General features: G+C 40.0%; 1 protein-coding gene across 6 annotated transcripts in view; it reads left to right on the forward strand.

Moving 5' to 3' along the window:
• The window catches only part of ANK2 (ankyrin 2), a 1,987,506-nt gene that overhangs the window by 1,625,018 nt on the left and 346,838 nt on the right, over positions 1–15,650 (forward strand). For 4 of the 6 annotated variants that reach the window (XM_078676735.1, XM_078676733.1, XM_078676736.1 and 1 more), the window contains one exon: positions 8,364–8,399. The exons of the other annotated variants lie outside the window; for them this stretch is intronic. In XM_078676735.1, coding sequence (XP_078532861.1) covers positions 8,364–8,399 — 36 coding nt within the window. The remainder of the gene's footprint in view (positions 1–8,363; positions 8,400–15,650) is intronic. 6 annotated transcript variants of the gene reach the window in all.

A 15,650-nucleotide genomic window follows, 5' to 3' on the forward strand; every position in this document is an offset into this window, starting at 1 on the left:
TTTTGCACAGAATATATGCCAGTATGCACTACATTCATATTAGACTTGTGTTTTTGAATTGTCTGGAACATTTTTGATAGTGTGTAAAGTAACAAGAAATGTTGTGCAGCCTGTCAATTGATTTCCCAGAGTTCTACTATTGCTTCCCTACAGGGTTCTAGTGAGCACCTAGAACGCAAACCCTCTATTTGTATACAAAATGCGAGGCACACCTCAATGTTCCTAGAATTTGAGCTTTATAATTAAACACATTTCCTGTGGAAGAGACTGCAGTAAAGGAACAAAATCCGGAGTTTAATTTTGTCATATTTTCTATACATTTCCAAACATGTCCCTCATCTTTGTCCGAGACGTTTGCCATGCTGATCAAAATATACCTCCATCAGTAGCAGCAGCAGTCTTTCAGTTGATTGCCCAGTGATTAGTAGTGCTAATTAACAACTACTGCAGTCACATTCTACATTCATGATAAGGGCAATGCCCTGTTGCTGAAAGTTTTTAAATGCATATATGAAGCTAACTGATTTAAAATAATATCATGAGAATTATTGGGTTTAGTCATTTCTGGCAAGATAAACGTTTAAAGGGCTTAAAATAGTTAGAGAAAGATCTCTAACTGTGTCCACAATCCATTTTCAAATGAGTTTAGTCATACTAGCCATCCTTTCTGTTACCTAGTATGGCTTAATTTTTAAATATTAGCATTTTAAATAAAGAACATTTATTTATATACATCTATTTTCTTTATAGCTGCAGGAAGCTATTTGCCGACAGATGTAGTTTTCACAATGTATTGATTTGTGTTCAAGTAGGTAGTCACATTCTCCGAATGAGGTGTGGTTTGGATTTTTTTCTTTTTCTTTTTATTCCTCCCACTCTCTTGTCAGTAATTGCATCTCCCTGCTTGAATGGGCAATATCATCAAAATGAATTTTATTGAGAGTTCAATAAAAGGAAATGACAAAATATTTTTAAGATATATATTTATATTTTGGTCAGTGTACTGTAACATATAACAGGCTTTATTGAAAGGTAATCAATGAAAACACATTTTAAAGAACTAGTATCTTAAGTGAGAGAGACTAATGAGGAAACTATTTTAGTCACTGTTAAAACAGGCACAATCTTCACAGACTATGAATACTTTAAACATATATTACAAACACATGGAAATTGATATATCAGAGGACTCTTTTTTTCAGGACATTGTAGTAGCATAGTTGAGAAACATTGTATATAAATATTGAGCCTTCTGTACAGGAAAGTGATTTATTCTACACATGTCTTCTCCATCAGTAGGTCTCTCGGTACAGGCACATTCTGTGAAGTCAGGTTCTTTATTAAAACTATGTAACCTTCATAGACAGCTTTTATTGGCAGAAGATGGTATAATATGTGAGTTGGCAATGTAATGTTGCAAGTCTCATATACTAGCAGTCAGTCTCCTTGATATACATTGAGTGGCTCAGAGCCAATATAAATGCAGCATTTTGGTAGTGTGCAGGTCTTGATTCACTTATACATTTGCATTTGATATATGAATGGCAGGCATAGAGTCATTCAAATAGTAAGCAGTGTAGTCAAAATGGGAGAATGAAAGTTGATTTATATAGTACACTGTAGCACAAAGTCCTAACTAGATTATGAACAAACTAGTGCTAGTGTCTCCTGTGGTCAAACCTTGCGTTGGGCAGAAGTGGTACCTATACAGGATTGTAGAAGTCAGACAAGGCTCATTGTAAAATAGAGGGTTTAAAACTTCATCCACATCATATGGCTTGCTTCATTTCTGGGGTTGCCCCTGTTTGGGAAGGGCCCCCCTTGCCCCATGGTATATCATGCATGTCATCGGCCAGTGGATAAAGAGTGTTAGTGGTACTCAAAGTCTGGTTTACAGACCTGGTCATACAGTGCACCTTTTAACAGTCAGCTGCAAACAGGTTACCCTGAATACACTCTAGGCTGACATTTTAGCCTGGATGGTCTCATGACGACATCCCTACATAGGAACCACTTTGGCTCTATGCATGTTTGACCATGATAGGCATAAGCACAATTTGAGGTGTCTGCTAATGTAGTTAGTAAGGAAAGTTTAGTCAATCATCTATGCCTGGTTAGAGTGCACATAGTAAAGTGGGCCATACAGCAATGTACAGTCTACCACTAAGCACTGGCAATGAGGATATAGTTTCGTTTTCTAAGCTAATTTCAAACAATCTACCTGATCATCAAGAGTGCAAAAGTGAGCAAATCATTTATGAAGAAGTGATAATGAGGAAATGACAATGAAAAAAAGTTTATTAAACACCGTACAAGCCCTTAGCCTAAGCACAACCCTAACACTAATCCGAATACTCACTTAACCTAAGCATTATCTAAGCCTTAAGTTTAGCATTAGTCAATGCATATAGCCTATCCCTAGTCCTATTACTCTAAATCAACCATCATTCTATTATTTTTCATCTCTTTATTTGCATTTTATAAATTTTAATTTCTTTACATACATTGACAGCTCACATAACAATACTGATAATTAGCAGTCATCTGATGATCATTGCGACTATATATACATTTCCTTCATGATAAATGTCTGATGAGCTATACTGTATATCAACCATAATTCTAATGATAATTAATACAAGGGTCAATCGCTATCCTAGCTCTAAACCTCAACCACAACACTAACCCTAATACTAACTGCGTTATTCACCCCTATCTGTAGCCTAACTCTAACCCTGACCGATAAATACCCTTAATTAACCCAAACCACGATTCTAATGGCTACCCCAAGCATAGACTTAAAAACAACCCTAAACACTGTGGGCCTCATTTATGAGGCCCCTTGGGCCGCTGGAATGTCACGTTTTGTGATGTTCCGTGACGCAGGAGCCTGCTCCATATTTACGAGACAGCACTAAGCCACTTTTCTTTTGGCTTAATGCTGCCACGTAAATATTGTTCCCTTTAACGCAGTTTTCTGCTTTAAAGGAGCGGGCAATTGGTTTTGCTGAGGGTGTTCCCAGCAATGTCCATTGCTTTTTGGCACTGCCCTAGATTTACGAGAAATCGTAAATCTGAGGCAGCACCAAAACATTTGGAAAGGAATCTCATAGATATGGTGCTTTCCTGCCCTTTTCTTTTGTCGTTGGGCTGCACAGCAAGAAGGCCTACGGCACTGCCCCATGGCATAACCTCATAAATGAAGCCCTTTGTTTGTAGCATGTGTTGTTGTAGATACACATAGTCTGCATACTCCTGCCATCTAGTGTTGGGCTCAGGTGTTTGCAAGTTGTTTTTATCAAAGAAGTCTTTTGAGTACGGAGATAGATAAGTGGTGACTCCTCCGTAGGTTGGCATTGGGCATAGGCACTAGCTCTATGTTAGATTGTTTTATATCTGCCATTGAGTTTGTATGTGCATGTCTGGAGTTACAGGATCGAGGTGCCATGTGATGCTTTCTTTTACTACAAAAACACCTGCTTCGACAGATCTGTACATCACAATGGTCCAGAGATGCAGGCCATATGGAGGACCTAGTGTTGGTAAAGGCAGGCGTGCATTGCTCTCTGCAGTGGTACAACAGTAAACTGTTGTAGGGCCAGAGTTTTCAAGATCCTATTCCGCATATGACCTTTACCACAGATGCATCATAAGTCAGAAGGTTAGCGCATCTCTTTCACACACCAGTACAGGCATTGTGGACACCACAGTAGCAGAGACACCTCATGAGCGGTCTTGATCTCTCAGCAGGCCACCTTGCCTTCAAAGCCTTTCTCCCACAGAATCATGGCAAGGTAGTCTTAATCCGAGCAGACAACATGACCGCCATGTACTAACTACAGAAGCAAGATGAAACCCACTCACTCTGCCTCTCCCTGTTATCCCAGACAATTTGGATTTGGGCCCACCACCACCACATCCACCTCATGGCGGAGTATCAATGGGCAGGAGCTCAGGGGGTGGACAGCGACTTAGCATACCTGCTCAGCAGGTCTCACCAAGAAGTCCATAAAATGGAGTACAGTCCTGTAGTTCCCCACAGGTATTGTAGTCACTGGAGTACTCCTCTGATAGACCTGTTTGTCACTCTTAAAAACACAAAGGGGCTTATTTACAAGCCTCTTGTGCCGCCGATGCATCACTTTTTGTGACGCACCTGCAGCGCATTTTTCTGCCCCATATTTACAAGGACAGCAAAGGCCACCTTGCATGGCTTTTCCTGTACTTGTAAATACTGCCCCTTTACAAGCAGCATTTCGTGTGAAAGGGGCATTCCATAGGTGTTGCTGTGTTCCCTTGCAACACCCATGGAACCAGACATATTTCCAGATTTACCAGAAATCGCAAACCTGGAAATGCATCTAAATGCTACACCTCCCCAGGTGTAGGTAGGCGCAACAAGGAGAAATGTATTTGTTTCTCTTCGTTTGTTTTTCTCTTTCTGTACTGTGCAGGAAGGAACACCTTACTGCACATAAACAATCATCCCCATGACGCGGGCATCCTTGCACCAGGGTGCAAGTTTGCCTGCATCGGCGCATGGCAGCCAATTATATGCCAGAGCAGGGTAAAGCACGGGGATGCAACATATCAATGTAAATATGTTGCATACCTGTGCTTTGAAAGTTGCAGCAGCGTGGCACAGCCAAAGGGTTTGCGCTGCTGCGCTGCGGAACTTTCTTGTAAATGAGGCCCAAAATGCCCAATCTTCGCATCCCTCAATGGTGACTCCAGCCCCTGAGTATAATCTCAGTGTAGTCCTTACTAACCTCAATGCCCCTCTTTGATCCTCTACCTCCACACCTTCTCCAATATCAGATAATTTCACTCTGGCACATTAGTGAAATCCAAGAGCTCATGATACAGGAACCTTACATACAAGTTTGCATCGACAGGGTGGTTTTAAGGACAGACCCTAAGTTCTTGTCTAAGATGATTTCTCCGTTTGACTTTAACCAAAGTATAGAACTCCCAGTCTTTTTCCCACATCCACAAATAGTGTCAGAGAGAGCCCGCCACAGTTTAGATGTCAAGTGGGTTCTCATGTATTACACTGACAGAACTAAACCTTTCCCCAAGGCCGAACAGCTGTTCGTAGCCTTTAGTAACTCCCAGAATGGTCAGACGATTTCAAAGGCAGAAATTGCTAGATGGATAGTCTAGTGCATCCAAACATGCTACCAAAAAGCCAAACAAGTTATCTATGTATCCCTCAGTGCACAACCTCCATGTAAGAAGGTCACCACCATACCATTGCAATAACTGACATATGTAAATCTTCTACCTGGTCCACCCCACACACATTCACTAAACACTACTAAGCATCTGTTCTTGCTAGGCAGGAAGCGCAAGTTAGCCAGACTCTTCCCCCATCCACATGTTACCCACTATATATTGGGAGAGACTGCTTCACAGGCTATGCAGATCATGTGCATCCACAGCAGTACATACTACAAATCGAAAATGTTACCCTGTTTGTCGCGTGTAGTGCTGTACATCCACATGCTCCCTCACTCCTCCCCAGAATGTGTGGCTTTTAATGCAGATCTCTTCTTCCTATACATAAAACCCTTAACAATGCACATGTACACCGCACTCTTTCTGCCACTCTATTAATTCTCTCAACTGATGGACATAAAATCTATGTGATATTATGTTATGATAGTAGTTGATAAGCACACAAATTCCTAAAAGGTGTCCTGGTGCAGAGAAACTAACAACTGCCCTACCCACAGCTTAAACCTAACAAAAGACCTACTCAGGATATAGATACTGAGTTTCTTGCTCGAGTACACTGGGCCAGAGGTGTGTATGGTGCGAAGGACAATGCATAAAGACCTACAAGTAATCCTTTTAGCAACAGGAAGCCAATGTAGCATACACAGTGTGGAAGAGGACAGGGCATGCTAAGGCAGCCCAATAGCTAGTTTGGTCACCATATTTTGAATGAGTTGGAGCTTAAGTACCCATAAGAAGAATATTGCAGAAGTCAAGCGACTAAGACTTGTCCCCCAAACCACTATACTGGCATAATATCAACCACTGATCTAAAAAGGAGCCAGTGGCCCTGCACAATGCCAACCTAAGGAGGAGTCATCATATACCTCATGGCTCAAAAGACTTATTCAAGAAAAACAATGTGCAAACATCTGAGCCCAACACTAGATGGCAGGAGTATGCAGAGCTTGTGAATCTACAAGACTCCAGGCTACAAACAGATGCTTACATGGTAAGTAACACTTTCCTTTTAGTCTACACCTAACCGTTAAAAGAACCTTAATTATATCTACACTCTATGTTTTCATTATTTAAGGAATTATCATATTTATCACTCAAAATAAAAAGTCATTGAAATAAAATGCCTTGATTACCTTTCAGTACAGTAGATTTCTATATATTTTTACATACTGCTCATTTCAAAATGCAGCACTGCACAGAAATAATGTTGAACCGTTCTGAGGGCTGTAGTGTGAATATACTAGTATTCTATTTGGAAATAAGCATGCAGAGAAATTCACCAAATAATAATGAAAATGCAGCAATTGTTCACTCGCAGGAAAATAACTTCCACTATATTGGCATATGTGCAATGATGAACAGGGAAGATTTCCAATATGAATTCAAGACCACAGCAAGAGCTTTAATAGAAATATCTTCACAGTTAAAAAAAAAGCTGCTTTTTATTCTAAATCTCGACTAGAGTCCTGTGATCTTGAAGACATGCTGGAACACAGTGGTCGTTATGCGAGCTATTTAGGGGTAACCGTTGTAAGCAGCACTCACTCCTCTTTATAACACAGACAATTATGCGCTTCCGGTTTTGACAAGGATCCGGAAGTATGGTGATTCATTTGGAACATGCATCCGCGGACGCTACATGCGAGTAAGGACTCCCAGCATATGTTTAAATAAATCGACGCCGGAGGACGCTGCTGGATAAATCATTCATGACGGAAGAATTTAATTAATACGGAATCCTTTAACGACTGTAAAAGTAATCCCAAATTGGTCATTTCCCATTACACCGTTAAAGGAAGTTGATTTTGTGTGGCACATGGAATTGAGTGAGGTTGGTCCTGATGAGAACCCTGGAATAAAGAGGGTTTGAAACACGTAGACCGTGGAACTACCAAACATTTGCTCTGAAGAATTGTTTTTTAAAAGTAGTGCTTTGTTCTATCCTAGTAAATGAGACTGTACAATTTAATCCAGTAATGTGTAAATATTGTATAGGATAATAAAGAAATTGTGATTTATAGCAATATTGTTTGGTATAAGATTCACAAGTATGAATGTTCACTATTTTTCCTTTTGAGAGTGTGGTTGATGTGAATGTGGAATAAATGGGATGGCGAGAGAATTGTGAACTGTTGAATGTAAGTTTAATTCATTGATTTCTTTATTTTGCGTGTAGTGTTTATACAAAGTGTTTTTCACATGTATTTGTAAATGATAAACCTTGAAACTTTGATAATCAAATAAAAGCTACTAATGAGCTTGAAGATGGTTGATGGTATGTCCACGCGTCTTTTGATAAAAAGATTTGCAAATAATCAGCAGTATTGGCATCGTTTTTGGTTGTTGGACAGACAATTATGCAGCAACAAGATAGAGGAAAAATACCAGTTAATCTTGTCCTTTAGTTTCTTTAGATGATTATACTATAGAAATGAGCAGATATGTATTTTAGAAAAATGAATATATCGGACTTTTGTAACAGCTAATTTTTGGGGGAAAGTTACGTCAGAGGTATAATTATTATTATTATTAACTTTATTCGATATGTAAAAATACCATAAAAGCAAAAAATTATCCAACACAGGTTACAGGTACAAACATAAAAAGAGTTAATAATCCATCAATTAAAAAAACGTATGATACAAGTTCAGTCAAAAGGTTAAAAGATTACATTGCACCTATCCCACATCCAGCCAATTCATCTGCAGTCATGGGGACCATTCTTAAGAATAATAGGTAATTATGACAGGGAATCTACAGGTTCAGACAATTATGCAGCAATAAGATAGAGGAAAAATACCAGTTAAGCCTGTCCTTTAGTTTCTTTAGATGATTATACTATAGAAATGAGCATATATGTATTTTAGAAAAAGGAATATATCAGCCTTTTGTAACAGCTAATTTTTGGGGAAATTTACGTCAGATGTATAAACAAAGCTATGAATTAGAAATCACTTTAACTTTTGGATTTACTCTAATTTTTCTGTAAGTTTATATTACTGCAAGCACTCACAAGCTTATGTCTATCTTCTGTGTTCTGCTTACATTTACAAATCTTGTGTTTTCTTTACATTTTGCCCCTGCGTACATGCTTTCTTTCTGCTAAATGATCTGTTTTGTTGCAGCCGTACCTCTCCGTGTCTTGATCGTGACAATAGCAGGTGAACTTCTGTCTAATTTCTTCACTTTTTCGTATTCTTTCCTCTGCCTCTCACCTTTCTACTGTATTATACACTTCACATCAGGATGCTTTGGTTTGCTCATGTTCGGCCATTGGCAGGAATGAGAGGACTGCACGCTCGCATGGGGACACCTTTTTGTTTAGAGATTACAGATTACTAGCTTGCTGCCATATTCATTTCATTCCATACCCAGAGACAACAGGGTACTCATGCTAAATGAGCAAGGGGTAAGAGGCAGGGAAGAAAAGAGGTACCAGGTATTTTTAGCAATGTTTGTGATGGGATTTCTTTGAGCAGAATTTCTTTAATCTGATAGGATACCTCAGTTTTGCTTTCCCTCAAACTTTGTTTCTGACCATGAACTTCATATATTAATCACAACCTTTTCATTGTTGACGAGATCTTTGCAAATGCACTTCATGTACATTTTGTGATTTTGAATTACTATTTTCCATATGACATCTTTGGCATTTTTTTACCTTGCCCTATATTTCTGTAGACATTCGAATATTCCGATAAGTAAATTAATTTTCTTGTATGTGTATACTGTTAGACTACTTTACTAAATTTGAAGACAATGCTCTACCAAAGAGTACCATAGTTGTAAGATGTTTCTGGCAGTATCATTTGCAGCATTGCATCCCTGAAAGATGGCACTAATGCACATTATTCCACCATTCTACTTCCAGCACTGTGGAAAACCTTACTTGTGTGTCTCCGAAATTAACTACCTAATCAGTGATCTTCGTGAAATACTAGAACAAGGAACAGTGTTATAGACTACAAAATCTGCCAAAATTACTATGATTGAGCTTGGGTACGTTAGAATGCAGAAATCAATTAAAAAGAGGGTACATCAGGGTTTAATTACCAGACACCATGCCCTTATCTCAAGGTTCGCAATTCCTAAAGTTATATTTAATATGGAGGGTGATGTTGCACAATCTCCTCCCTCATCACGCGAAGTTATATATTTCCAAGTTGTGGGGAATTTTACAGACAGTCCTCACCTCTATGAAAACAGAATCCAAAAATTGTGGGGAAGCACTCCTAAAAGAAAATTAATTAAACCTTGAGCACAACTGTCATATGATTCGACATTATAATATCAATCAATCAATCAATCAAAAGCATTTGTAGAGCGCGCTACTCACCCGTGAGGGTCTCAAGGCGCTGAAGAGGGGGGAGGGGGGGTTCTGCTACTGTTCGAGAGCCAGGTCTTGAAGGGGTAATGTGAAACACACTAAATCGCATCATTATCAGAATCCTACAATCCTTTTAATAACAGTGCATTAAAATGTTCAGTTCTTGTGCTTGGCTTAAGGTTTTCTATATTTCCAGTCTCTAGGACTCCCTAAAGGGGGTGTCCGGTGTTACAGGTAACAGGATCAGAAAAGGTACCTATTACTACTGTTGCTAAGGAATGTAAAGATATTTTATTGCTGAATTCAAATCATTTTCTGGCCTTATAAGGAACAAGGATATAATGACCCTAAACACATGTTTCAGCCCTTGAGGAACTTTTTTAAGTCTTGAGAATAATTAACATGGGGCAAGTAAATGATGATGACGTATAACGTAAAAATCCAAGAGGAGAAAAACGCCATACTCTGTTTTATGTATGGCATACAGATGATAAGGGTACTGCTGGTCGCTGATTTTACTACCTTCAAGGTTCTACATATCGAATTCATCACCAGCATTAATTGTAAGATGAACTTACATATCATCCACTTGTAGTAATGACCCTTTCTACGCTTTATTGATTTTTACCTGACACTACGTCTAAAGGTTGCTTTGCTACTGCTAATCTTTTAGCATCATGGTAGTGTTTCCATGTGTAAATGCACTGCAAAAGTACCAATATCCACTAGTGTATATGTGCCTAGACATGGCGCATGTGTTACTCAAATAAATGGGCCCAAAACCTCGGTATATTTCAGTTGCCATGCATCTTTCAAGTTTGGAGCTTACTTTAAATGCCGCACATCTCATGTGGTATTTGAAAAATAATCAACTACTGCACCTAGGAGGCAAGTACACATGAAAACTAATCTGTTACTATAACAACCAGTGTTGGATGTGGGAGATTCATTAGTCTTGTAACATTGCCTTGGACTGTTCTGTCCCTCATAATACAGAAAACTTTAGCTTGCCAGATGCAGAAAGACATATTTTCCAAAATGTATTATTTTTTTTATCTGATGAACCTGCTAGAGTAATACACAATTCCAGTCTCTTGGGAGAAGATACCGAACAGACATTTTTCTTCACAAGAAATATCCACTCTTTAATAGCTAACTTTGGCCACATTTATCTAAGCTGAGGAAGTCTTACACAGTAGGTTCATGTTTCACGGGGGGACTGTTCAAGAGTTGCTACTTGACCACCGTTCATTTTTGTGCATTGCTACAAAGAGCCTAGTGATGCACAGAATCTTAAAGTATCAGAAACTGGGCCTTGTACATTGACATGAGAAAAAAAAACGTGCCTATGGGCAAACATTTTGTATGCTTTTTCTGAAGGAAAGGGGAGGAGACATAGAGGGAGCATGGTGAATGTTTATCCTGCAAACATCTGCTCCATCCTTTGACATAATGTGTCTGTACCCCCAAACAAATACAAATGTGGTCCATCCTGAAGTCCATTGGCATTGCTACGAACCACAAGCTTTTTAGGGTATGACTGACACAGTTCTCACCCCTGACACTTCCTAAATGTAATGGGAAGTGCCCCAAAGTAAATTGGGAAGATCGTGACCTGACATCATGATGACGCACAATATAATCAACTGGTTGCCTTCTCATAAGAGCTGTATGTTTGCTCATTCATTGACTTTAGGTTTTCGTTCAAATGTGTTAAGTCTGGATAGGGGTTAAGCTCTGCAGAGATGAGATGAGTAAAAATTCGATCTTTAGAGGACCGAAGTTTAGATGTGCCTTTTCTATTGTGACTATTTAAAAAATCTGTTATTTTTTTTATTCGAGGCAGGGGGTTATAATAGCCATCTAATGGCTCAGAGCACTTTAGTGTCATGGATCGTATAGGAGGGAGATGAAAGTTGCATTATAGTGCCAAGCTGAAAAAAGTGACAGGAAAGAAGTCAGTCATCTAACAGTGATGGCCAGTGCCTTCAGATAACCCAGTGTTGAATATGTCTCCAAGTATATGACAAAGCCTTGCAACTTTTAGAAACCTAAAAGTCTGGGAAGAAACGCTAGGCCAGTCTGATGCATCTGAGCAGGTTGTGCTTTATTGATAAGCAAGCTATACTGCTATGCAGATTGTGGAATTAGACTGAACTGGTTTTAGGTGAATAATTCTAGTCCAGAGCAAAGATACATGCATGTATCAAGTGGGAGAGCTAACTTAAATGTTACTCATGCAGTCCTTGATGTTACAATACAAGGAAGGTTACATTCCGTGGTGTCAGACTCCTTTTAGAAAAAGGGTATGGAACTACTATATAGCCATATCTTTCTGAAAAGCTGCAGAACACTTTGGGGCCGATTCCAAATCAGGAAAAAAAGCGTCCGTCCGAATCGTATCCGGCGCCCTCTCCGTACGAATCGTACACGTCTGTCTGAATCGCGTAGTACGATCCGTATCTCGTCAATCCGTCCGAATCGTCATGAACCGTATGAATTGAAAGGCTGAAACCATACGACACGGACCCTCACAGTGAACCGTACGATTCGTAAACATGCCGTACTACCCGACGAGTACGAGCCAGACCGGGGTATGAGGACGCGATTCGTACGGTCCACGTCAGGTAAGGGCGATTCGTATGGACAACCACACAATCACATACACACCGTACAGTGCGTACACCCCATGATCGCAGGGGTATGGTGCGTACCCCTGCGATCATGGGGTGTACGCACTGTACCCCATGGTCGCAGGGTGTACGCACCGTACACCCTGCGATCATGGGGTATGGTGCGTACACCCCATGATCGTGGGGTACAGTGCAGGGGTACGAACCGTATCCCTGCAGACATGGGGTGTGCGCACCTTACCGGGGGGGGGGGGGCGTTCCGTACCTGTTTCGAGGCATACTCTGCTTCTCCGAACGTTTTGGGATCCCTTAAAAAAAGCATTGTACGGTGCGTACCCGACATGAATCGTACTTGCTGGATCGGGAAAACCTGCTTCGAACCGTACGGATGTCGCGTACAGCGGGAGTTCCGAGGGAGAATCGTACGGAGATTAGAGTTGTACGATCTTTGTACGATTCGTACGGAGTCCTGCTCCTGGTACGAATCGTACTTCATCGTACGTACGGGGGAGGCTGCAGGGTACGATTCGTACAGGAAAAACGCTCCGTATGGCTATTCGAGGTGTTTTTTCCGGAATCGGAATCGGCCCCTAAATGTTCGAATATATGTGAAATATCTTCAAAGAAATTAAAAGTAGCCAACATAGAACTAATACTTTCTAAGACAATGGGCGAGTCTGACTTGCTCAAATCAGGTAGCGTGACTCGTTATGAGCCTTATGTGTATGCACCCTACCAAAATCCATGCTGCTTCACTTAGCAACCTGTGGACATGAGGATGTACTTCAGTACCTGCACATATGCTGCCAAACTTTGGCCACTTGATCGGTGCCAAGGTTATTTTTAGAATCTGAATCCCTAACAATGTTTTGAAGGAGTTCATGAACTAAGACTCACTAATCGCTTAAGTGCAAAACTCTGGAAAACCGTTCAAGTCTTAAACACTTGCTGAGTTGCTCCCAGCTCTGCTGGTCAATCTTAGATGGCTTAACCTGCAGGTCTCCGTGAATTAGATAGAGGAAGCTTGATCACATATACAAGTTTGTCCTAAAGGAGTTTTCCTTTAACGGTTCAATCTGTTACCCCCTGGCTGATCCCAACTAAGCAAGTCTGTCCGAAGTCTTGAATCCTTAAAAGGATATTAAAATCTTTTTACAACTATTTCCAAATTATATTTATAGCTTCATCGTTCTTTTTGGTATGTTTGTGCTTTTTCCATTAATAGAAAACCTTTAAAAAAAGCCATCATCCATATTCTGGATTATTTTTATAGGAAGATCACTTAGGTTAAAATATTGATATACGGGTTTATACAATCCGGTACAAGAACCAGAGCAAGGACTTGATGCTAGACATCTTAGACCGTTTTGACAGGGTAAGGAAAAAGATGACCACTCACTGTGGCTGACTTTCCCACTGTGCCAGTGGGAAAACGTAGTTGCCAAAATAGGACATCGGTGTGCCGGTGTGAGATCAGTATGATGATAGAAGGCATTTCCTCCTCTTACATTCTCCAAACAGACCGAAAGATGTCAGTGTGTCAGGGGGCTATGCAGGATCCTTTTCATCCTTGCTGTAACATTTGCAGTGAGGAAGGAAAGACTCCTACGGTGCCAGAACTTTCCTGGCCCCCCTCATAACAGCCATTGGAGTTTGTTCACTCTTACAGCCAGCTACAGGATTAGATCTTATTCTTCAATAAGTGCGGATCATATGGGGTAACTCCTAGCGAACAAAGATGTATGAGTTCAGGCCTCCTTATTTACAAAGGCATTGATGCCCAGCTACTGGAATCCATTTGTGAGAAACAATCCTAGATTATTCCTATCTCCAAGAATACCATAGACCCATAGCTGTAGAAGACATTCAAGCCACTATGGCTTAATGGTGCGTGTAGGCTGCCATCACAAGTCTTGCATATGGTTGATTCACCGACAGCAGGCAGATGTTGTTTGAAGTTATGTACATGTTACACATACCCTCCCAAAAGGTGTTCTAAATCTTCAAGCATGAATCCCTCTTGGTAGTTTTCATCACGTATTTGGAAATTATACTTAGGGATGTTATTTATTGCAAGTTACTGTTTAACTTAGTTCCCTCCAACTCCTGGCAAGACTGTATTTCGTAATCTACTGTCAATGACAGATTGGGCTACATACTGGAGCATTCTGAACAACATGTGTTTTCCCATATTTTGTGTACCTCATTCAGCTAATGTTTAAGACCGATTTTCTTTGCTTTCTGCAACTTTTAAGGACTAGAATGTAGCCTGATGATGTGGTGTATAGATATGTATAGGGAGAAGTCATTCAAAGAGCTGCATTTGCATGACAACGTTGCATCTCTTGCAACACCAGCCTGTGAAACACGTGAAGTTCAAAAAGTATATTGTCCACTAGCAATAAGAGAAACATAAAACACAAAATTCACTGCTCAATTTAAAAGCAGCTGGATAGTTTTTATGTGCTCCCTGGGTCCTTTATTAGCTTTTGTTTATTATTGTGTGGAAAGGCCCTTGTGATGGAGAGCACTATTCTTTAATACATTGTAATGCCACATGGCAATGCACGAGCTGCCTAATGGCAGGCTGTACAGGTTCTAGTTGACCAACACAGTCCAGTACATGGTCAACACACAGCTTTCACTGGTGTAGATCAGAGGAGGTCTATTGTTATGAATTTCAAGAGAGCCATCATAGAAGCAATTCACAGAGGTACGAAACTGAAAACCATCACTGCCTGTTTAATATACTGCCAAAAAGTAGGTTGCTTTCCTAACATTTACTGCAATGGTGCTTATTTCGTGGCTAGAATCAGTAGTAAATCTTGTCTGCTTCTTAGCATATTCACAATTAAAATGCATTAAGAATGTTTATTTTTAATTAAATGAAGTGGGTATTATTGCAAGTTGTTGGTCAATCAATACATGTAAAACGAGAAGGTCCTCGAAGGCACTGGTCCACACAAACACACTACAGACTGTGAGGCCTGTAAATGAGCCTTAGAACAACAGAGCCTGGATCTCCATTGTTGTAAGAGTCCAGGTTCCTGTCTTTGGAATTTGCACAGAGAAAACTGATTCTTAACGATTGAAAATCAGTGTCGTCAAATTATTTCATGCACAATTTAATCTTTCTATCTATGAAGTAAATAAAAAGAAATCGACATTTTTCAAAAATAAATTTTTCTCTCACGTTGGGAAGTTTACACTTTCTGTTTGTGGGAAGGCAAGGTGCCAGACAGTATAGAGTAGGTCAGAATGTGGTGAACATATGATTAACTTACCACTGGCTGGTGGAGCGCTCATTAAAGGCTCCTTCTTCCAGATGCACCTATTCCAAGTGAGGTAAAAAATGGGTGTTCTCACCTGTATCTAAAAAGCTTATCACTTTTACAGTAAAAAAAATTCTCTCTGAAAGAGCCTCTAAAGAAACTCACTGTACACCACTAACT

This window comes from Lissotriton helveticus, chromosome 2_1 (genome assembly GCF_964261635.1).
Source record: "Lissotriton helveticus chromosome 2_1, aLisHel1.1, whole genome shotgun sequence".
Taxonomy (NCBI): Eukaryota; Metazoa; Chordata; class Amphibia; order Caudata; family Salamandridae; genus Lissotriton; species Lissotriton helveticus.